The 25,181-nt window shown below is 33.6% G+C and overlaps 2 protein-coding genes and 1 long non-coding RNA gene across 9 annotated transcripts in view; all 3 read right to left on the bottom strand.

Annotated features, from left to right (window-relative positions):
* Positions 1-19,264, bottom strand: part of LOC114941829 (uncharacterized) — a 93,276-nt gene extending 74,012 nt beyond the window's left edge. For 3 of the 5 annotated variants that reach the window (XR_003821704.2, XR_003821706.2, XR_003821705.2), the window contains exons 1-2: positions 18,744-19,264; positions 3,327-3,442 (exon numbers count right to left, since the gene is read on the bottom strand). This is a non-coding gene — a long non-coding RNA (uncharacterized LOC114941829). The remainder of the gene's footprint in view (positions 1-3,326; positions 3,443-18,743) is intronic. The other 2 variants (XR_014925093.1, XR_014925092.1) reach the window with 1 other exon arrangement.
* On the bottom strand, positions 6,685-14,062 carry Jra (Jun-related antigen). The gene is made up of 2 exons (XM_029316980.2): positions 13,552-14,062; positions 6,685-13,399 (listed from the first exon to the last, which is right to left on the bottom strand). The coding sequence occupies exon 2, from the start codon at positions 13,285-13,287 to the stop codon at positions 12,472-12,474; it is 816 nt and encodes a 271-aa protein (XP_029172813.1). The 5' UTR covers positions 13,288-13,399; positions 13,552-14,062; the 3' UTR covers positions 6,685-12,471.
* A 581-nt stretch (positions 19,265-19,845) lies between the features above and the next one.
* On the bottom strand, positions 19,846-25,154 carry LOC114941785 (uncharacterized). 3 transcript variants are annotated; one of them, XM_029316913.2, is made up of 10 exons: positions 24,991-25,154; positions 24,677-24,908; positions 24,438-24,580; positions 23,631-23,778; positions 23,276-23,505; positions 23,131-23,194; positions 22,839-23,053; positions 21,510-22,708; positions 21,282-21,413; positions 19,846-21,183 (listed from the first exon to the last, which is right to left on the bottom strand). In XM_029316913.2, the coding sequence occupies exons 2-10, from the start codon at positions 24,786-24,788 to the stop codon at positions 21,165-21,167; spliced, it is 2,262 nt and encodes a 753-aa protein (XP_029172746.2). In that variant the 5' UTR covers positions 24,789-24,908; positions 24,991-25,154; the 3' UTR covers positions 19,846-21,164. The 3 variants fall into 3 exon arrangements, with proteins under 3 accessions (XP_029172746.2, XP_029172747.2, XP_029172745.2); XM_029316914.2 differs by having other exon boundaries at positions 24,677-24,890; XM_029316912.2 differs by having other exon boundaries at positions 24,677-25,154.
* Positions 25,155-25,181: the final 27 nt, after the last annotated feature.

Genomic DNA, 25,181 nt, shown 5'->3' with positions numbered 1-25,181 from the left:
TTAAATTTTATATTGCAATTGCATATGTTTGAATAAATTGTTTGAAAATTGAGAGAAAGATAAGAAAAGCTTAAGGAAGCGGCTTATTCGGAATAACGTAAACGTATAATGTATAATAAACAGCTTGACATATGTATCTTGATACAAGATAATACGTATACATATATGTACTCAAAAAATATAGGATAGCTTTGTGTAATTGAAAACATGTTGAAAAATTTCAACAAGTAATATATATTGGAAATTTCATTGACGCGATGAATCAGCCTGGACGATATATTGTATTATTTAAATCGAAGCGAGGTACCAGGGATTATTGAGCGAGTGGGATTATTACTATTGAGCCATCGTTAATTAGCCGATAATTCGCGCGTGCAATTAGGCGAACAAAGCGCACGCTCACGATTCCGCGTGGAGAGCTACAATTAATTCAAGGACACGCGCTATAATGAGACACATCGTGTTCGTCGGAATTCACGATAATCGCGCGTTCGCGCGCGGGCTTATTTGTAACTCCATACGGATATATCGACGCGATATATCGCGGCCTCGCATTTTTCTCCATCCGACGATGTCGGATCGTTCTGTTTAAGGAGATCTAGATGCGCAGAGAGCTCTATTAGCTTCTAAGGCGACCTTCGCCCGGATGCGATCCATTTTCAACGGATTTCGCGGAATCTCGCTCGCGGAATTGCGTTTTATGCGCGTTGCATTCGCGACGACACACGGCTTTCAACATACTCCGGTCGATTTACCGTGAAATCTCGGTAAGATTTGTCGTATCTCACGTATGTACATTGCACAGTTGAAAAATTTGTGTTAAATTTAACAGACATGTCCCAAACGGTCCACAGAATTTTTTGTGTTAATTTAACATAATATGGATATGGAGACACAAATACTGTGTGTTAATATTTTAACATAAAATCAATGCAAACTTCAAGTAAACTTAAAATAAATTTTGCGTAAAGTAAACATATAGTTTTAATCTATAGAAATTAACTAAAAGAAAATAAAACATTTTTTCTGGAAATTTTAACAGATAAATCTTGTCATTAATAAAACAGAATCTATTTGTTACTTTTACATCTTTTTTCTGTTTTGTCTGTTAAATTAACACATGAATGTATTAAATACTGAACACAAAAATTTTAACAGGGACCGTTTTTAACAAGAAAACACTAATTTTCCAACTATGTGTGAAACGCGGTATAAATTTTATTGACATTCGCACGATCAGATGTAACGATTAGGATTCGGCTAAAAGTTGACAATTGAGTCGACGCATGCCTCGACGAATGCAAATTCTTGAGAATATTTACGCTACACGCTAGAATACGCATTTAAAGTCGCAAACACAGATTTGTGAAGTTGCATACATACATGCATAAATTCCACGAAACTCTGAATATTCAATCCTTTCGTAGTCTAGCCATATGCTTTTACGATATTCTATGCGCGACGCTCTTTTTAGTATGCACTAGTATACGCACTGGTGCATCCAATCGAATTTTTACCGTTAGCTCATCCTTGCCTAAACCTTATGATTTTATCATTTTTATTTTAATAGACTTTGATTTGTATAAAAAAAAAATATTTTTAATATTCTAAAATCATATTTATTTATTTTTTATTATTTATTAAATATATTCTAATTGCTTAAAACGTCAAGTCGAACGTTTCAATTCTGTCATTTTTATTTTGACGGACTTTGATTTGTATCGAAAAAAAAATATGTTGAATATTCTAAAATTATATTTATTTATTTTTTATTATTTATTAAATATATTCTAGTTGCTAAAGACGTCAAGTCGAACGTTTCTATTCTGTCATTTTTATTTTAATAGACTTTGATTTGTATCAAAAATAAATATTTTTAATATTCTAAAATCATATTTATTTATTTTTTATTATTTATTAAATATATTCTAGTTGCTAAATTTGACGCCAAGTCAAACGTAACTGACTTGTCAAGGCCTTTTCGCTGCTGCGCCGCGTTTCTCTGCCTTGTGGCGAAGCGTGCTCCGAGAATTCTCGGCGATAAAGCGAAATCCGTTCCACATACCGCGCGCCACAAGTCTCCCTGTACGTTCTTTCAGGAAAACGATAACGGTCTGCAATTGCGCGCTTGTGCACGAAACATTCCGCAGTATCGTCCTGCGACACCGTAGGAGGAAAATGTCACGGAAAATTTATAAATATATGTATATATATATAAGATATCCGTTGCAACGCGAAACGACGACGCGCGTTGAAAATCCATGAGTTCGAATGAAGCCGCGAGTAAACACGATGTACAGGATATTCCTGTATAAGCATCGACCATTCGGCAAATATAACGGAGAATCCATTATCGTTCATTACTTTATTTCTAATAAACTTTTCCAGAAATTTCAATTCGATACTCGTTTACGCGGAACCGTATCTTCGACATATTTAATATCGACGCGCGATTAATTTCTCAGAAAATTTAAAAAGCAACACTTGAAGCAGCCAGTACACGCAACGAAGATATGGGAAGTAATTTATAATCTTATCTCGTCTCATCGTATGTTCAAACGCAGGCACAAACGCGACGATCTTCATCTACGTCGTTTCGAGCCCTTGACTCTATATGTATGATATCGATGAATTATTACGCTTTTAACTTTGGGCGAAATCCAACTCCCGATTATCAACTAGATGCAAGAATGAGAAAGAGAGCTAACAATATAAGTTCGAAGTGTTCCATTTCCAGAAACTCAATATCTTATCCCTGCCGTCAAAACTCTTGCGCGATGAAATGCTTTCGTTATCTTGAAACACTTGGAAAGCGGTTTAATTTCAACGCGAGTTGACAGTTTATGATACTATCAATACGATTGCCAATCAGCAATAAATGTAATGTCAACAATAACACAGAGATATTTGCATTAATTAATTATAAAAACATGATTTGCGAAATTAAATTTCTTTCGAGTATTCAGCATTAATCAACTATGATAACGATCAGCTGTTTCGTGATTACAAAAACAGCTGATTATTCACATCTGACGTTTTCAAATAAAAATTTAAATAAAAATTCATTTTCTTGTATACAAATAAGCCATCGGCTTTAAGTTCTCCCAAAAGATAACGCTGACATTTCTCTACGTACATAAATTACTTTTACAGTAGAGTTAATTGCGCAATCAATCACCTCAATAATCGAAAGCGTCAAGCAATAATCGAAGGTCAGCCCTCGTTGAATATATATATTCGAGGCTCGGTAATAAGACACTCGTGTGGAATGCTTTAAATCTTTATCCATTTGCATTGATTTATATAACTACACTACTTCCATGTACCTTTTGTTTTCCTGGTATTATATCTGGCGGTATTCCTTTATGATTGATATCAATTGTTGAACGAGGTCACATGGAACCAACAAATTTGTGAGATATTACATTTTGCATTCGTCTAGCTGAAACATAATTATTCAAAAACGTGTTTCAAGTACTTATTTTTAATAACATTTTTTTTAGAAATAATGAATTTTTATCTTACAATTAGAAATATTTTACCGTGACAATTTTTAAAATAGATTTATCTTTATAAAGATAAATCTATTTTAAAAATTGTCACGGTTAAAATATTTCTAATTGTAAGATAAAAAATCATTATTTCTAATTTATATAAATATATTTATATAAATATATTTATATTAATATATATGCATATAAATATATTTATATATACAGATCTGTGTATCACAAAAAATTCGTGAAGTCTCTATATTCGCTTTAAATTAAATAAATGCAATTAACGCGTAATACTGGTCCAGCGACATGTCGCAAGCACGTTACAACGTTTCTTTTTATCCAAATAAACCAGCCACTCTCTTCGAGACACGTTCATTTAGCTCTTACATTCCACCAAAGCCAAGGTAAATGGAAGAAAAAGGAAGAAGAAAAAAAAGAGAGAGAAACAAAAAAAAAAGAAACGTCACTCGTGCCTCCTCTTCGTCGGTAATCGTCCCCGACCTGGCACCAAGGTTCTATAAGTCCTCCTTTTCCTCTCTACGTCAACGTAATCACCGCGATATTCACGATCGCGGAGTTTAATTAGGAATTGATCAATTCGAGAAAGGAATCGTGAAAAACCTCATTGATCAACGAATGCTGATATCGCGTAAAAATTCGTGTAATATAGCTTTAATTTTAAAGCTTGTTAAAAACTACGTTTTTTTTTTTTTTAGTCAAATTTCTGGTCTTCCATCGATTGTCTAGAGCGATTCGCGCATTTGTTTCCGTTTAAAATATGCAATCGACGCGTAAAGGACTCAGATCAGTGGAACGGCAGCTCGTTCGCTTTTCCCCTTGCGATAAGGCGAATTCAATAACTAAACCGACTAAAGCGCGCACGCTGATAACGGCCGCGATAACGATGCCGATAACGCGGGCGATATTTTTCCTGCACGCGAGTCTAAGCGGCGCGTCCTCCGAATTTTTATCTTTGGCTCAATGCGTGAAAAAAACAGCATTGCGCATCACAATTTGCTTCTCCCACATTTAGTTATAGTTAATAATATCATATCATTACTGATACATAGTATAAAATAAATTTATAAATAAAATAAATTTGAGAAATGATTTTGCGAAATACAAATGCAAACATAATAATTAATTATATTATTTAAAACATGTAATGTTATCATGTAGGTAGAGAATATAGATTTTTAAAATAATTATTAATAATATTATAATTATTTAAACTAAAATAATATAATGACAATAATATTGTACGTGTACCTGAAAAAAAAATTATTAAATTAATAAATATTTATTTCAATACTGTCTAATCAATCATTTATTTGAAACAAATATTTATTTCTGTTGTGAAAAGAATTTTCTTATAGTAAATAAATATTTTTCACATCAATTCAATATTATTAATTCCAAATAAATAATTTATGAAGCAGTATTGAAATAAATATTCATTCAAATTCAATAAATTTTTTTTCCAGTTTACATATACAGAATAATTTTGCTGTAAAATTCCTGTTTCATTAGCTTTTTTAATTTAAATGCCAAATGTTTTTTTCCTGTTTTCCTCGATAATTAATGACTATCTATTATTCCCTCTGGCATATATATTGTTGCATTTGAATTAACGAATGCGGTTGTATATGCATCTTATTTTAGGCCACGCATTCCGAGCTCGGTCTAATTTATACTGCATTTTATTGATTCGTATTTGTGACCATGAATTCCTATAATCATCGCCTTTCTTTCGACTTTCATAAAACCTTGCGATTTCTAGAGTTCGCGCGTCTTTGTGCTCGACACGCTCGTAAGCGTCCTTCCGACTAAGAATAACGCGAATTATTAATGGCCAAGTGCGCTGGGTGTAATCTTAAATGCGATAATCGTGCACACGTGTCTCCTGACACCGCAGAATCCAAAAGCTGATGGATAATTTTCTTAGGGCAGAAGAGAGAGATGAAGGAGAGAGAAATAACGTTCCTCCTTTCGTGACATTTTAATTCTAATGAACGTGACTTGTACATTCTAGTGCTATTTTCTCTCCAAAGTAAATTTGCTTGTTAAATAAGGCTAAATGCACGAGTGCGAAATCTAGGAAAGTATCGCATCGCAATATAATCTTGGATATAATACTGCATATCTTAAGCAACGATTTCCGCGATATCTCTCTTTACTTTGCAATCGTGAGAAAGTTTACTCACTAAACCTGCGTATGAAGTTAATTATTATCTGGAATATCAGTGAAAGTCTTATATCGCGTCTTAAGATTGTTTGTTAGTTTTCAAAAAGAGTAATAAAATATGTCTCAATTTGAAACATTTAAAGAAATTACGCTTCTCATTAACGTATAACTTATAAATGTTAATGAAAGTTCTCTTCGCTGTTGTCCGTTTGCGCGTTAAATTAATGATTGAGCAAAAATGAAAGAGATATATATAATTAAAGCATTGACTAGTTGCAAGTATTATATAAGATCTACGGATATCATTAAAAAAAAAAAGCAATATTCTGATAGATTTATCGAGTGAATGAGAGATTACTAAACCTATATTTATCTTTCATAAAAATATACATATTATCTGTATAATAAGCAAGTAATACTTTTTATTATAAAGACACAGTTAATTGTTGCATAGTTTAATCAAAACAATCATTTATTAATAATTTTGTTTGAACATTTTTGTTTCATTTTTAATTTAAATTGTTGACTTGTTAGATATTAGAAGGAAAATAAAATAGGATTTTTAGTTCGTTAAAGAGATTTTTCAGACCAAAAGGTCGTTCCAATAATTAGAGCATTTTTTTGAAACTACGTTCGCCGATTTTAATTTGTACCGAGAACTTTCTCAATTGAGCCAATTAGTCAATTGCAATAATTAACGTTGACAAAGAGAGAAGGGGAATGCAGAGCTGTTCTATGCTCGAATTCCTCTTTGTTCTCTTTCACTTCTTTGTTTCTATTGCTTTCAGAGTTGCAATATATCTTTACTAATTTGATATTCTTTCGAGAGAGAGAGAGAGATTCTTTTATAAGCAACACAATAGAAATAGTGTTGTATATTAAAGTGCATTCGAGAATTCAAATATTTGTAAGCTATGTAAAGAATTAGAAGGATTGGGAAATAAATTATTATTGCTAAAACTTACTATATATCAAGGATGCAAAAGAAAATCATACAACTTGATCACATTTAATATATATATATATATAGATATATATATATATATATATTGAAATTTTATTTTTCGTCGTATTTCATTCAAAAATAAAATTATTCGTAAAAAAAGATTTCTTCGCTCTATCGGTAGACAATATATAACATATATATATGTGTATATATATATAATATTATTAGATTTTATATATATATATATATTTATAGCAATATATTTATACTCTCATGTATCATGTTATACATAACTCTACAGCGCACGCGTGTGTGAGTGTATGTGTATGTTCTTATCTTTCTTTCACAGGCGTCGTTAACCACCGCACAACACCTCGCCACGCGATATTATACTCTAATGGGGGTTTTTCTCGCTTACTGACTAAATCACATGTGGTTTTCATTACTTTCATACGTTTAGCGCCACCGCTTTTTCTCGCCCGCTAACGCCCAGAGAAAAAAGACGCATGCCCTTGAAAAATAATGTCGCTCGCACGATTAACTCGAGGAAAAAAAGGCACACCGTGTATGCGAATGTTTGATTCATACTCGCGAGTCTGTTTCTCGTTCCTATTTAATCGATACTTATTCAGATAAAAATCTGTCAATCATATTTAACGTTAAATGCGCGATAATATACAAACGAGAAAATTTACCTTACAATTAGAATTTTTTATACGATTTAGCCCGGAATTTTAAAACTCGCGACACTATATATACCATCCATTCTTAAATCTTTTAAATTCCAAAATAATCGAAATGTTGAAACTCCGCCAAAAGAAACGTCTTCTCTGAGATAAAATCTTTTTTTCTTGCATCGATCGCAAAGAGTTAAATGTTTAAAAAAATGTACAGATATGCGAAGCAAAGACTCGCGAGTTTTATTATTTTTTTTTTGTCTTTCTATCTCGTTTTCGTCAAAATCCGAGATTCTGATCGAGCGACAAATAAATACAAAGAGCATAAAATTAAGCGAGAGGAAACAGCGCGCACTTTAATCCACCGTTACTCGCTACTATAATAATTGTTATTGTGTATTAGTATAAGTATTTTTGTAATAATCCAATGATTCATCCACAATTTTTTTTCCATAAAATATATACATAAAAATGTTAAATCTGTTTTATACGTGTAAAAGAATTTTTATCCATGAAATTCATGCGAATTGCTTTCTGTATTGTATAATTTTTTTTTTTCGCAAAATACTATAGTTTATTATAGTGATTGTTGCGAGTACCGGAAAATTAATCTTGGGAAATAAATACATTTTCACATTCTCGAGTTATGTGTTAATGTTAAAAAAAAGTACAGAGAGAAGGAGAACGAGGTCGACAGAGACGGACAGTCACAAAAGTTAAGCGCGCAAATTTTTCTGACGTCCTCCTTCTCCTTCTCGTATCAATAAAACGTGCGTTTTATAAAGTATAAAAGATCGATCGCGATCTCCGTCGCGAAGAGAGTCGATTCGCCTATCGTTAGCGCGTTTAATGAATTAATTTGATTGAAGCTCCGTCAAAAAAGCTCTCGCGCAAATATATATGAGACGAGCGTTGTATTCGAAAAGAGGAAATTTGTTTTTCGCTCTTTGACGTTTATCATTCGCTCGCGCGTGATATCGTCCGTACGAAAATAATTGCCCAAAAATATTTTCAGCGAAATATATATATATATAATTTCCTCCTGCGTCGAAGACACGACTCGCGTGGATAAATCGATAGGTGTGGTCCGCGTTGCGTTCACATGCCACGCACACCGAGTATAGATTTCACGCCAATGTTACGCAACGTCCGCACGAAGAAAAATACGTTTTGTTGAGTGACAAAGGCTTAAATTTACATAATTCCTAGCATTAATCGAATATCGCGCTTTTTATACGTCGCATGATTTTCTCACAGAAAAATATCTCTTCCTCTGTAAAAATAAATCATAATAAATATATATTTTATCCTCTATTTTTTATATTACTATATATATTATATATATATATTTTTTTTTTATTACAATAATCGTCGTAAAAATTATCTTATGCACTGTCCTGATTTATTACGATTCGAAGAACTTGAAAATTCTCTCGCACAAAATTATACGGACATTATTTGCGAAAAATTGCGCAATAGCCCGGCCGATATAGCGCGTAATCGTGATTTTTCTCCGTCCACTCAAGTACTTATTTTTCTTCGCGATCCGTCTCATACAAATAATACGCGAAACGGAGGTAAGATTGCTTTGTTATTGCTCGCTTGTCCCTACGATATAGGTATCTAGCTTTAATCTTTCCGCTCGTTATATCTATACGAGAAGTTTTTCGAGATGTACTTCAAAGAGAGAATTTTTCTTTAAGAACTTTTCTCAGAAAAATAACTTTATCGAGGATCGAACGGAGAGATTACGCTGGACATCTGGCGTACAATTTTCACGTCATAAAGAAGTTTTCTCTTATTGCAGATATCGAACTGTGTCGCGATAACGATATTTTGCGAGCATCTTCGGACTAAGCCTACGATCTTGGTATTAAAATATACGGCCTCGTATGTTAACTAATGTATGAATGTACGAAGAATGGCGAATGTGTATCCGAGCAATGCGGACGTCTCTCATCCTGGTACCAATGTCGCGGAAAACCGACGTAGCTTGCGACACGTGGTGAACGCGGTCCCAGCGACAATCGTGTGTATACTGTATTATGTAGGTGTGCATGTTATGTTGTGTGTGTGTGTGTGTATATTAATATGCGGCTACACGCATACACATATTGCGCGCAAGTTATAAGGGCATACTGGACAAGACTAGATGCACATATGACGAAATATGGAATTCTACGCGATGTGTCGCGCAGAAAAAATCAAGGAGAACGTGACTCGCTGGCTTAAGAGCTAAGGGAAAGATTTTAGAGCTTCCCGGAGTCGCGCGGACGAACCCGATATTAACTTAATCGCGGTTACGAACATATAAATGTGCATACGAGGCAAAATTAATTTTTTTTTTTTTATCGATTTTGTTTGCTCCGTATGCGATTTTAATTCATAACAGGTTCATCACAGCATCACTTCTTGAATTTGATCAACGACGAAAAACTAATATAATAAATTGTTGCGAATATTTTTGCATTTAAAAGATGAATTCGTATTTGAATAAAACAGTCGGATTATAATTAAAATCAATTTTTCGAAATATATTTCGTGTGTACTGACAACGATAAGCATGATCGCTCGATCGTATATAATTATGCATGATCGTTTCGATTAACTCTCTAAATGCGTCAGTAATCGCGCATAATCCGATTAATAAACGCACGTTATATAATTAAAGAATCCTTTTAACCGCGAGCCTAATATATCGTATATCCATCCTTTTTGCTCAGGATGACGATTCTTCGACAAGTTCAGCGCGACTGGCGAGACGAACGATTGCTATTCTATTTGTACAGCCTTAATAGCGCTAGTCCTTTCAAAAGCGGGGTTTAAAAAACGAGGTCATTTCGATGCAATCCAATCAATCTGCGTTGTTGGCGAAACGACAACGAGGCACGTCGGAGAAATATCGAAGAATCGGACAACGAGTGCACGGGGCGAGGTTATAGTGAACGCGTCTTCTCGCGATACTTTTCTTAATTCGCAATATATAGATATATATTACATGTATCTCTTTATTTAAATTCAATTAATTTAAAATATTTATGAATATACAAAAACAATTTTTTTTTATATATTTTTACATTATTTATAACAATTCAAAATTTTTTACATATATATATATTATATATATACTTGATACAAAAATCATTTCTCTTGATATATACATTTTATGTATAACTTTGTTTTGGTCTAAAAAATATTATGATTCATTTTATCGTTCAATATTCAATTTGCATAACAGAGACTCGTATAAGAGAAAATATTGTGAAAATTTAAAACCATGTATTTAAAACAAAAAAAGACACGTATTGATCAGTAAACTAATCTCGTTTTTAGGATGAATGCTCAATTGTCGTTGACTAATTTTATCATCTGATACGTTTAGAATACGCGTCATTATAACATACCGCCCTAATACACGTTTTTTTTTTTTTTGCGCAGCTATAATACAGCACCGTACTCCTTAGAATTAATTTGTCAATTTGTATGCACCAAAGTGTGTAGAAGTTTCCAAAACTAGCGGAATGCTCGAGTCTCTCTCGACGCTCGCGAAGGTGCATTCGGTACAAGGCAAACGTGATCTCCCGGTTTGATTGCGCTTATCACAAGTAGTCCGTCGTACGGTTCTCAGCGTAATCGCGCCAAAAAGAATAAGGTAAAATCTCTCTTTCTGATTGATCCATGAGCTATAAATCGTCCGAGTCGAAAGAAGAGCGATAAAAAAAAACCGCGATCGCGAGATCGTCGATACCTATATTCGACAAAAATGTACAATTCTCGCAGCCTGCAAACGAGACGTTTACTTTTACAAAGTGTCATGACTCTCGAAAATCTCTCGCAGTGCGAAAAAAAATTACTTCGATGATCGCATTTCTCTCTGTATCGAGGGAAAAAACATTTAAGAAATTGCATTTACGTCACTCGGAAAGCGAACGCCTCGTATATTTGAAATTTACAATGCAAAGATCGCGAGATCTGCAAAGAGAAGAAAATCGGCCCTGCCTGTTAAGTGCCTGAAGAAATAAGAAAAAAGGGAGTTGCTTTACAAAAATCATCATCGCGGCAGATAGATATTTACACAATGCAATCGAACGAGAAAATCGATTTCGTTCTAAGATATACAAAGGGATCGTCGAAAGTCGTGAAAACGGGAACAACTTTTCCGATGCGACAAACGGGAAGAGTGAAAAGATGGATTCACCATCCGGTAGAGAAAGATTCGTATCTCCCGCCGGCTCTCTCGCGTTCTCTAAAATGGCTGTCGCGATATTCTCCCCTCTCGCGCTACGCGTGATCTCCCTCTTTCTCTTTCTCGCACACGCGTATATCTACATATATACTCTATTTCGTTCTCTCATACAGACTCTCTCGCTCTTTCTTCCTCTCATACATACATACATGCATGCACGCACGCACGCACGCATTTGTCGAGCGTGTTCGTGCGTATAAAGTCTCTCGCATGCGCAAAACACGCACGCGCGCACGCCCGCCACTCTTCTAAAAGCATTCTTTACGTTTCACGTCTATACGAAGGCACTCCTTCCTCTTTCTCCACTTTGACCGTCACCTCCTTCTCTCCTTCTCCTGCTCCGCCTGCTGCTCGCTGTTGCTCGTGTCTCCTCCCAGTCATGTCACAGAAGAATTAAAGACAGAAAAACCGTAAACGTGGTGGACCATGGACCGACTTCTTTTCTCCTTCATTTGTGAAGGTTCTTCTTTCCGCCGTCCTCTTTTTTCTTTTTAAAGATAGCGCTTTCTCTGCTCCGAACTTTTCCATTAGCAATATCAGCAGTCAGAGATGGACTTTGCTTTTTATAAAGCTATTTGGTTTCTTTCTCATATTACAGGAAAGATATTTATTCTAAACTTTGTTGAAGTAAAGGGAGAGAACATCTTCATACATGCGAATCATAGGCCCGTATCCACGTGATGAAAAAATCCTTTCAGATTACAAGTCGCGGAAGGACGAAATTCGAACGGCGATTAACAGCTGTTGCGAAAAGTTCAATATCCGTTCCTTCGTGGGAACTACGAAAGGCAAGACGACGACGACGACGATGATGAAGAGCACAGCGGCGAATCCGGCGAGAAAAAAGGGCGATCGCAAAAGGAGCGAGCTTTAACATTCGCAGTTTCATCCCCGGGCGAAAGAGGGGTTGAGAAACTTCAGAATTGACCGGCCACGATGTGACAGCCGGCATTCACGTGGTCCATGACCTGTTCCTTCAGCCGGCACACGTGTTCTTTGAGCTTGTGCACGATGCCACTCAGCTCGGTGTTCTCGCCCTTGAGCAGTTTGACCTTGTCCTCGAGCCTGGAGATGCGCTCGAGCTTGCGTCGCCGGCACTTGGAAGCGGCCACGCGATTCCTCTGTCGCTTCCTCTCCAGCTTGATCTTCTCCTGGTTCTCCATATCAATCGGCGACATCGGCGGTGTGCTCGACACGCTTGGGACCGTCTGCGGCTCGTCCTTCACATGCACCAGGTTCGGATTGCTCATGGTGGACTCTGTACTTTGGACGCTACCGGGCGGCTCCAGGGTCGTGTAAGTCGCGCCATGCACGCTGCCGGGTTCCTGTGAACTGTCGGAGTGATGTAGCTCGTTGAGCGCGTCGACGAAGCCGCGCGCGTACAGTTCCTGAGCCTCGGTAACAGTTTTGGGGAAGAGAATCTGGGTGGTCGGTGTGGACAGACCGGTGACCAGGCTGTCGGACTGCGTCATGATGAACTTTTCCAGCTCCGGCGAGGCCAGCTTCAGCATGTTGAGATCCGGCGAGCTCAGGATCGGCGTGACGTTGTTGAGCGCAGGCGGCAACGGGCCCAATCGCGGCCTCTTCGCCTGTGGTCCCTGCCTCTGGCAACCGTTCAGATCTAGCGTGAGGTTCCGCTTAAGCTGACCCATGCTGTTCTCACGACCGTTCACCGCGCCGTAAACGCTCGCGTCCTCGTAGAACGTCGGTTCCATCGTCAAGCTTCGCACCATGGATACCGCCGGGCTGATAAACTCGTTGCTCGATGGAATAGACGAGGTTCCCCCTCGTGAACGAGACCGTCTCCTTTCGCCTCCGGAGCGAGCAGACTCCGGGCTCGAAGAGCTACAAAGGAAAACTTCCTTCAAGGTTCACGTATATATCCAACAACTTCTTCCTAACTTTTCTCAGTATATATATATATATATATATATATGTATATATATATATATATGTAAATATACGCGTTATTTTAAACTACACATAAGTGTATCTACCTTCTTTCTTGTTTCTCCTCTTCCTTATCCTCTTCTTTCTTTCTCTATCTCTATCTGTCTACGTCAACTCTTGCTAACACTTTGCTCCGCGCTGCGGCGATTATATAATCGCGTGCGCGACTGTACGTAAAAATCCACCAACGGTGACTCCGGGTTTCTCTCTCTTTCTCTCTATCTGTTCTTCACTTCACGAGCACGTTTCGCGACACTTGGTATATCGCGCACAACTGCGGACGGCACTGTTGATCGCGAAACGGCGCAGAAGACACGTCGATACCTGACGTTTGATACGGTTTACCGCGGTAACAACAGCACCACCGTGCACGAGGAGGCTCGACTGACTACCGCCCGCTACGGCTGTCAACACAACAATGACTCACGACGACGACGGCGACGGGACCGGGCGGTGCGCGTGTGCCGTCTCTCTGTTGCGGAATGCAGAGATCGCGACGAAGGCGTATTTACCCGTGCACGACGATGGCTCGACAACTTGTGAACACCCAACTAAACGTACTCGCTTATATCCCGTGAGTCACGTCGGCCGAAAATAGAGACGTCGTCATTGCCCGCGACGCCGAGTGGTCGCCGATGACGTTACCGGGCGCGTCCCATTGGCCAGACGTTCGACGCTACTAGGAAGTGGTGAGCACATGCGCACTACGAGGCCTCTGGGACGCTGGAGGGAGCGTTTGAACGCCGGTACCAGAAGATTAAGGTGCTATTACACCGACAGAAACTTCATAACGGCCACGTGACTCGAGCTGTCATGAACTGTCAAAATTGTCGAAGATCGTTCGCGAACGATTTCGGAGCGCGGATGATATCGGAGATATCGATATCGCTAATTGATACGCTCGTTTAATGACGATGCTCAACGGACTTGTGTGAACAAGTGGAAACGACGTTTTACATTCTCTGTCTCGCTCGCCCGCGGCTGTCTACGGATCTATCGCCGTCTCTTTTCGTATACAACTTTGGACGAGTTTATATGTATATATATGTTTCGTGCTAAAGTTGAAGTTTTCGAAAAGTTGCGACGATGGTGAAAAATAAGCAAATGCGAAATGTAAGATACATATTACATATCGAGTTTCGCGTACCTTCAAAAAGATTTTAAAAATAGATAGGTACAAATCTTTGCCTATCTAAAATGCAAATATATATTAGTAAATGTGATTGAGTTTCAATATTTATATCTTCCAATTGAAATTGTTTGCTTATATTATTTTTAAACATTAAAGTTTACTATAAAATTTGCAAACAAAAAAATATGCCTTTAAATATTTTCTCATCTAATAAATTAAAAAAATATTTTTTAATTAAGAATCTTTGCCTATATAAAATACAAATATATATATAGTAAATGTGATCAAGTTTCAATATTTATATATTCCAATTTAAAATGTTTGTCTATATTATTTTTAAACATTAAAGTTTATTATAAAATTTTCTGCAAATAAAAAAATATGCCTTTAAACATTTTCTCTTCTAATAAATTTTAAGTGATGAGAATTACTATTTGATTACTGTAATTGTCATGTTAATATGTCGATATCAACGCTAATCTCAATTATTCCACACTATCATATGCTCGTATACGTCTGTAATTGGTTGTCTCTATCTTATGCAATTGCATGCACGATGCATTGAACGATTTTCAGGCCGATCGACACATTCGTCATTATCAGTCTCGATTTTAATGCAGTCGTCCGTGCAAACTTTATGTACAGACTCCGAGATAAATTTACAATTCAATCTATTCGTTTGTTACAAGTTTGACATTAAAGAAAAAAATAAGTGAGAGATTTGCATAAAAATTTTACATATTTTCTGAAATAACATATCTAAATTTTTAAATATCCTAATTCTACTTTAATATTTTATGATTTATAAAAATTATACGAGCAATATTTTTAACTTCTGCTTATATTAATTAATTTTTTTTACCGCTGTTTGATATTTTACAACTCATGAAAATTTGAGATGAATAATTTTATCCATCTATTTATTTTTCTCCCACGAACAATGATTAATTACGAAACACGATGAAAATATGATTTGAAAAATATATATTTAAATTAAATAAAAAATGTGATTGTCAGATGTGTCTTCGAATTAACCTGCATATTACTGCATTCCATTGCATGCATTTTTCTGGGAAAGATCTTTTGATCGTATAGCGTAGCGATTATTCCCCGAATCTCTTTCCGGAAATTCGCGTTACCGTTGCAAAGAAGCGTTTTAAACATGCGCACGTGATATTTACTGTGCCATTATATTCGGGTCATTTATTTACAGGAAAGCGATACCGAAAATCGTAAATGTTATCGCGTCCTATTGTTGGATTTAGATTGCGTTCCAAAGTTCCATAGCCGACAGAGATTTGACGAAAAAATTTATCTCTCGGAAACCTTTGTTGTATATAGCGATATTCTTATCGTGAAAAACAAACTAATTAGTTGTTATCGTCAAAAATTTTTGTAGAATGTAATGTCGAACTACATTAGAACATATTTCGCGTGTGCGCATTTCAACTGCGTATTAATTAATCTAAATTTAATTTGTAAATAAATGAGATAAATTTAGATAAATTATGCGCAGCTTGATTTATATTTTTGAGATACAGTGTGTTTGCGTATACACAACACATTACCTCAAAAGCATTACATGATTATTAACAATAAAAATGTTTTTCATTTAATTCTCGTTTCTGTATATTTTGCTCTGAAAAAAAATTACGCGATTCAAAGTTTATATAGTCAGATTACATTAATTGAGACTGATAAGGACGAATGTTTTGGTCGCGAATCATTTGACGCATCGCAGGCGCAATTATGTATAAAATGCAGACGACCATATAGTTATATCAATACGTAGCATAATTAATAAGATGCTTATCTCGAGTTTCGCTCCTTTTTCTGGCACGCACAGGGAAATGTGAACGTGAAGTGTTGATATCCGGTAATCGACGAGAGCAACAAACACTGGGTTGCAACGTGACTGATGGTACGCCGATATCGGACAACGTATATGCAAATGCAGGCATAACGATCTACGATTCATGTTGCATCGATATGATGTAACGATTGATCATGTGACGAATAATTCTATCGCCGTGTATCGTATTAACGTTTTTTAACGAGTACGGCTTTTGAATTAATTTAATCGATGTTACGTCGATCAAATAACAGGTATATTATTAATATATCTTGTACTTTTCAGAAAAAGATGTTCCATGTTCTAAATATAATAAACGATTTTTCTCAATTATGCAATAATTTCGTTTTATAAAATTACATAGTTTTCTGCTCTCTTCAATTGTTTCGAATCGTAAATAATTATCCTCGCATCTTAGAAGTCCATAAGTCGATTTAAAGATAAAGTCCAATTATTATGCAATTCTGTAAGTGCTATTATTATGTAATTATTAAACTTTCCGAGATGCAATGGTAATTTAAGATTCAAAACAATAAAGTCTGTGATTCTCTATGAAACGAAATTATTACATAAAGTTGAAGAGGAAATGTATATTATATTTAGACAATATGAAAAATATTTCTTTAAAATTATAAATTATATCAAAACTTGTAGTATAATTTATATAAATATGTGTGTTATTTCGATATTTCTTTTCTAATTACATAATTATAATTTCATAATTAAAGTTCACATTTTTTTCAATGTCACGTATTAGAATCTTCAGCAACAATTTTTTCTTCTCTCTCTCTATCTTTATTTTTCTCTTTTTTTCGGATTAGAGTCGCGCATGGGCGAGGCATAGTGCCAGCTGCTTTTTTCATCTCGAAAATTAAACAAATATAATTAATTTCCGCCCCCGCGCGCCCTCGCGTGGAAGCGCGCGCGGAAGGTTAAATCCATTACATACATAATACTACTCTCGAGTACGCGGAGGCCAAGCCTTTTTATTTGCGCACGAAAGCTGACGGCCGTTTCCGACGACGATCAATCATTTCGCGAGCAGAGTGGAACCGAGAGTTTCACCTCACCACTTAATTTCGCGTTGCCTTTCCGTGCTTTTCCGAGTACCAAGTTATCACATTTTCAAGCGTTAAAAAGAAAATACCGAGAGAAAAGAAAAATTAGATAAGTCAACATGGAAAAAAATAATCGAAACATTTTATAATATTTGCTATTTTGTTATATTATTATACGACTCTTCGGATTAATTTCAAAGCTTGTATGTAAAAAGTTGAATAATAAATTATATTTTGAAATTGATTATTATATTAAAATAGTAAAATGCATACGTAATTAATATTTGTAACCTTACCTCAAACGAGATATATGTAACACTACCACATATGACGACGAAGCGATTAAAAATATGTATCTAATACTCGTATTATTTATCGGAAAGCTACGATTGTCATAAAGCGCGTAATATTTTTATTTCTAAAATTTTAATATATTAAAATTTTGTTCAAACAAAAATTTGAAAATAAAGTGTACATATTGTGTAATCACACGAGGCACTACAAAATGTTCACTAAAGTCATCTAGCGTAAATTTTTGTTACCCGGAAGTTTTATCTACGTGAGATATTTTTACATTATCATATATATAATAAAAAATATCTGCATAGCAGAAGTTGTTGGCAATCATAATAATAAATAGCTAGATGTGGATCGTGTAATTTATTATTATTATAAATTATTATTGAATATAAAAAAATAAGAAACAAGCATAAAAAAAATAAAAATAGAAAAAATATTTTTCGCATCGAAGATGTAATTTAATTTAAATTAATTTAATTTAATTGGTGAATTATTTATCGAATATACTTGAAATATTTTGTTGATGTAGATTGCATTATCAATTTTTTGTTATTTAACGTATAAAAAGAAAAACTGCATTAGGAATGAATTGCAGTTCAAAATTTTATCATTGACAATTTCGCCGATTGAATATTAATATGTACATATATAATAATCATGATAAACAATAATTATCATGAGAAATACGGAGAGGTTCGAATATGATAGCAATGACATCTTGATTAAGCCAAAACGATTCGGACGAAAATACATATATATTGTATTTTTTTTTTATTCTTTCTCTCTTTCTTTCTCATCCCTCCCACTCACTCTTGAACTGCAACCGTTTCGACGTGATGTATTAATTGCAAGTTATTCAACGGAGAAATAATGCCCGAAATATTTTAGCACGCATACCTGGCAATGATCCATTGGTGCATCCGTTGCGCTTTGACTGTATTTTAGGTGAAGAAAAGGAGATATCGGTCGACTCCTTCCGGAGGTAGAAAAGTACATCGCCGATGCGTTGATAAATTGCAACATTTGCATGTATAACTCTTGCGCACGTTTAACTTGCGACGAACGTTTGACACACCTGTCTATGAAACACTCGCGTTAGTTTTTTGCCGGCTAAATCTACTTTCAAATAATAATAATTGCGAAAAATACGGAGAGCACTCGATTGCGGTTTCGTGAACCGCCGCAACGCCATGACTGCTTGCGATTCGAAAGAAACCGTTGTAGTTCTCGAGATATCGAAGATACTCGAGAGTCTCGTAGCGAATTGGCGGTAAATTTGAAATTCAGAAATGCTTGAAAGACGAATAAAAATATTTAAAGAGGTAATTAGAACATTCATTATTGAATGAATATTAAAGTATTTCGTTCAATTTTATATCTATATATTTTCACCTATGATCCATCGCCAATAGAATATTATTAGTATAAAATAATATATTTAATATATATATATATATATATATATATATATATATTTATTATTGTAAAATAATATATTTAATATATTCATTATAAAATAAAATAGAATAAAAAATTGAAATACTTTGTTTAAAATCTATGCTTTTTAAATATTTTTTTTCTTTTTTTATCATTTCTACATTTCAAATTTGCTAATAAAATGTTTTTTGATATTTTAAGAAAGAGATGTAATGTCATTTTTAATAGTTTGAAGAATAGTGTTTGATTGACCAGGCAGGTTAAAACAAATACAAATTTCTTTATCCTGATTAATCAATCAAACATTACTCTATTCAATTTAAATTGTAAATTATTAAAACTATACAAAGATATTTTCTATCAAAAATTACAAATACAGAAAATAATATTCAAGAATATCATAATCCGATATACATGGAATAATTTATCTTATTTTATATTAATCATTCGTTTGTCTTCTGACTTGTTTTGTCTCAGTTTCCTAAAAAAAAAGACAAAGAATTATAATGTTATGAAACTACTTAAAAATTTTACATAAACATCTACCTAAAAATAACTCTCATTTGCTGTATCAATCTTCTCAAATTTTTTTTCTTTTATGATCAGACACAGTTGCTACTCAAAGTAGTTTAGTAAAATTCTACCATTATAAGTATGTACAGATAAAATTTATACCAGATACAAGTGGCGATGGAAACTTGTATCTAAAGTTTAAATATCACTCATGGATTTGATGAAAATTTGCAGTGAGATATAACTTTTGTATTAAGAGAATATAAAATAATACAATATTGTATTAGTTAAAAAACATTAGTTAAAAAAAAAGATATACAAATTAGTTTATACTTGGAACATAGTAATACGAAGACCAATTATTAAATGCTACGTGTCAATAAAAATAATATACTACAAGTATTCAACATATAGGCCCCACGAAATTATTATTAGAAAGGCGAAAAAAGATGTAAATAAAATGGCGAAAATGTTGAAATTCAAAAATGAAACAAGTCATAAAAAATATTTCGGAAATTAAAAGGATTCTAAGCTGATGGCGACTTTGTTGCCATTTTGTTGCAATGATAACTCTTCTGTGTTACTTTCTGCACTACTCGATTATTTAAGATAGTTGCAATAATGCAATTATCTTAAATAATCTTGATTTACAATTATACATGTAATTATGAGCGTTTCGGAATTCTATATCATCAGCTAATGACTTTTGCCTTGCTTGGATCCTGATTGTTCCGCAATTTATCTTTTTTATTATAAATAAATTTACAATAAAAAAGATAAATTAATCAAGATCCAAGTAAGGCAAAAATCGTCATTAGCTGATAATATAGAATCCCGAAACGGTCATGATTACATGTATAATTGTAAATCAAGATTATTTAAGATTGCATTATAGCAACTATCTTAAATAACCGAGCAATGTAGAAAGCAGCACAGAAGAGCAACCTTTAAATGAACCTGTGAAGAATATTCAAATTTTAGATACAGATGCAACGCATGTCACTGATCATTGTGAATCTTAATGGGGACTACATGTCGCTGTGAATAATAATGGGCATTACATGTTGAATATTTATATTATTTAATTTTTTTTGTTCTAAAACATCAGCTAACAAAAAAAAGAAAAAATGATAGAGAGAGTAGCATTTAATATTTTATAACTGTTCAAATAATTTGTATATGTTATGCAGAACTATTTTTACATTACTCTGTTAAAAATCACAATTGAATAAAAAAAAACCGTTCAGCATCATTTCATCAATAAGATAATGCAAATAATAATTTTGTCTTGATTTACATCAATCATCATATTGATAATACGAATAATAATTTATCTTGTTTTATATTTGTTATTTATCAGCCTTCTCGTTAATTTCGTCTTAGTTTCCTAAAAGACAGAGAAATATAACGTTACAATTTCTACAGTATTCCAATATTTAAATAAGATAAATTTTATTAGACGTATTTTATTCCATTTTTACTTACTTTTGCAAAGTAGGCTCTTTCAAATTTACCGGCGCCTTTCTTCGTCTAAGGCGACCTGAAGCATAGTTAGTGTTCATATTACTTTCCGAATCCCCAGTTTCGTCTAGTTCTGAATTGGACATAGTTTCTTTCCTGCAAATCCAAAATATTAAATGCTTGTATAATTTACACAATTCGTGAAAAGAATTTTTATACACAAACATTCTAACAATTTATAATTATACATACATGTGATCATGAGAGTTTCGAGATTCTATATCATCAGCTAATGGCGTTCTCGATTTAACATGATATTCATTAAGCTTCTCCAAAACAACTTTCGCCTTGCTTGGATCTTTATTATTTCGCGATTTATCTTTTCGTTTTGTCTTGTTCTCAATTTTCGAATTATTTTTTATATGATTTATCTCATTTTCCGAGTTCAACGTTTTCGCTATTTTATTTACATCTTTCTTTGCCTTTCTATTTAAATTCTTTTTCTGTGATGTCGACTCTGTCTCATTATCCTCAACTGAACTTAATGGTAGGTTTCTCATGGCAGTCTCATCGCGTTCCGATTCATTGAGAGTTTGATTTGACGCAGATAATATCGAATTATTCGCAATGCTTGATCTTGCAGTAGCATCGGTGTCAATCCCGTTAATATTCATCGTGGTTTCTTCCAAATTAGGCAATCTCAGCTCATTAATATTAAATTGCATGTTTCGCATTGGTTGACGCGATAACATTAGTGTAAAATCTTCTGTCTCTTCGGGGTGTTCTCCTCGTCTTAGTGTCACAAAACGTGCAAAATTTATTGTATCCTCTCCAGAATCACTATCCTCTATATTATATAAATTTTCTTTACGACTGACTACATTTGCTGATAAAAGTTGGCAAAAATTATCATCATTTTCATTATTCTCATGCGAATAAGATTCACAGTGATCAGTGACAGGTGTTGAATCTGTATCTAAAATTTGAACATCACTCACAGGTTCATTTAAATTTTGTTGCAATGATAACTCTTCTGTATTACTTTCTGCACTACTCGATTCATCATCATCATATATTAATTGAGATGTGTTATTATTGACATCAGAAAGATCATGTGAATGATTAAGCTCTTCTGGTTCAGTATCCCGCGATGGTATGGTATTATTAAATAGCCAGCTTGGACCTTCTAACGGATCTTCTTCTTCCCAATTCCTAGTATTAGTCTGCGACAATCTTGAATTTTCCATTACATTTGGATTTTTGTTAAGACCTTTATCCTTGCTGCTTATTTGTATATTGGAATCCTTTTTTGATGTTTGTGCGTGTGTTTTATTTTCTTCGTTTGAATTAGACATACGGGTCTCTGATATTATGACATTTCTTTCTGATGGACCAGGCGCATTATCATTATTCTCCTGATTTTCAATGTCATCAATTCTGTTCTCAATTATCTACAAAAATAGTAATGCTACATTAACAATTTGACAATATATAATATTTCCAAATAAAAGATAAGAAGAAAGTATTTTATTAGAAATATTTTATATATGTGTGTGTATGTATATATAGATAAGGACTTACTCTTCTAATATTAATAGTTTGAGAATTACGTAGTAAATTGGATATATCTTTAAGTTGTATTGTAGGACTAGCTACATTAATATAATTTGTGCTGGTTGTTGGAGCTTCATCAGACCATCTGCTTCGCGATCGCGAATAAGATCCTGATATTCGCTTGGAATGATTTCTTCTTCTTCTTCTTAATCTTTCTTCATCAGCAGATGTAAGTGATGTATCTAAATGTTAATAATTATATTAATTGAGCAAGAAATTTATCACGATTAAGTAATTTAAGCATAAATGAATAATTTACCATTAATTCTAGGTGAAGAGATCGTTAGTCTTTCTGGCATTCTACATGAATTTCGATTATTTTCCTAAAATAATTGCATGTTTATAAAAAATAGATATATAGATGTGTATATAAAAATAATGATACAAAATAAATATATACATACATATCTAAGTGGCGTAGATGGTAAAGAAACAGTAATTGATGATCGATTTTCACTTATCTCTGAACTATTAGGAGTGGTTACTTCTTGTATATCACTTAATCTTGATATAGTTTCCATATTAACTCGACTTAAATTAATTGTGGGTTTAGTAATAGTGTGTCCACCCACCATGGGTTTTACTACACCTTTAGTAGGTGATTTTGTTGACAATCTATTAGATGGTTCTTTTCCTGAAATATTCCAAAAATATAAAGATTTACAATACAGTACAGAGATAATATGTTTCTAACAAAAAATGTACAGTAAGTTGCAAGAAATCTTTGAAATTTAGCAACAATGTTGAAATATTCCTTACTTTCATCTGGAATAGATGATATTCTCCTAGTGGTAGTGGAAGCAGTGAGTTCTTGACACATAGATAAAGTACTTGTTATGTAACCAGTCAAAGTAATCAACATCTTCAATATTTCTTTCGAGTTATTCACTACATTAGCAATCACAGTCTAAAAAACAGATAATAAATATAAATTAATTAAAAAATTCCAAATTTTAAAAGATTTTAAAAATGTTGATTAAAAATTAGAACAAAAATAAAACTAGGAAAGAATCAAACCAAAATATATTGCATAAATTTGATAAAAATAAACATATTAAAAAAATTTAAATAAATCTATTATATCTATATATTTATATAATCAATATTATATAATCTATAATAAATATTGTGGAGATCATATTGACACATGTTCAACCACAATAGTTAAAACACTCACACACATACAGACACATTCGGGAATAAATATCGAGAAGCAAGAAGTAAATACAAATCTCGATTCATATCTTTGATTTTCTGTCTCGTCTGTTGTGTTCGTTCCTTATTTCTCCTCATGATATTCGTTCTTGAATATGTGTGTCTGTATGTGTGTGTGTTTCAGCTATTGCAATTGTGCATGTGTCAATATGATCACCACAATATTATATATCTATATATAATTTAAGATTTTTAATAGCATTTTCCCAATATTTATCCCTTTTTTTTTTTGTACAATCTTCTAATCTTTCTACATTCTGATTGAAAATTGTGTCAGTTATTACTTTTGTTTTAATAAATAAATTTGTGTTTCATGCACTTATTTTATTTTTCAATGTTAATTATACTTACATTTTGTGTGTTGCATACTAGGTTTAACTGTTGATTCTCTGCAATTAGCTGAACATTCTGCGTAAATAAAGATTGACTGTTTTGTTTTTCCTTTGAAAGAGCCTTCGCCAAGAAGCTATTGTTGCTCTTTAATTTTTCATATACTGAAAATAAATAATTTTGTTAATAAAATAATGACAATAATATAGAAAAAAATATACTTAAGATAAGCAATCGATGAAGAATTCTAACTCTCTTACATGGTCTATATGATCGTTCCTTGTAATGTTTTCCTAAGCACTGTGACCTTTTAGTAAGCACACTAACCCTTTTGACCTTTCGAATTTTCGGCATTTGTGGTATTTTCGGCATATTAATGTAGTTGATGTGTAATTCTTTTATCCAACAAATATGTGCGTATTTATAGAGATAACGATGTAAAACGCACTCTGAATTTAGAGTTCACAAATTTATCTGGAGAATTCTGCCTTACTTATTTCGATATTTTATATAAAAAAATTAATTACAATACAAATATATATTATATTTTTGGTATTATATCTCAATTTCTTACATCCATAGATTTGTTAGAGATTTTATTCTTTCTCATCTGTATCCAACCAAACATTTATAACATCTTTATTTGTAATAAATATTGAATTTATATTACACCATATATCGTCGCACATCAACTAGCCACAAATATCCGTTATCGTTCCGCCATTGAAAAATACATAATTTCTGCGCTAAATGAAAGAAATCACC

This window comes from Nylanderia fulva, unplaced genomic scaffold (assembly GCF_048542155.1).
Source record: "Nylanderia fulva isolate GAGA-0341 unplaced genomic scaffold, ASM4854215v1 Scaffold3, whole genome shotgun sequence".
Taxonomy (NCBI): domain Eukaryota; kingdom Metazoa; phylum Arthropoda; class Insecta; order Hymenoptera; family Formicidae; genus Nylanderia; species Nylanderia fulva.
This window is presented reverse-complemented; position numbering and strand designations above follow the sequence as displayed.

Bases quoted from the DNA above. Each gene is read 5' to 3' on its own strand.
- LOC114941785 (XM_029316912.2), bottom strand. From the start codon at position 24,788: ATGCCGAAAATACCACAAATGCCGAAAATTCGAAAGGTCAAAAGGGTT. The intron at 23,779-24,437 runs GTAAGTATAATT...TCTGTTTTTTAG, and splicing joins TAGTATGCAACACACAAAAT to ACTGTGATTGCTAATGTAGT. The intron at 21,414-21,509 runs GTATGTATAATT...TTGGATTTGCAG, and splicing joins CGAAACTCTCATGATCACAT to GAAAGAAACTATGTCCAATT.
- Jra (XM_029316980.2), bottom strand. From the start codon at position 13,287: ATGGTGCGAAGCTTGACGATGGAACCGACGTTCTACGAGGACGCGAGC.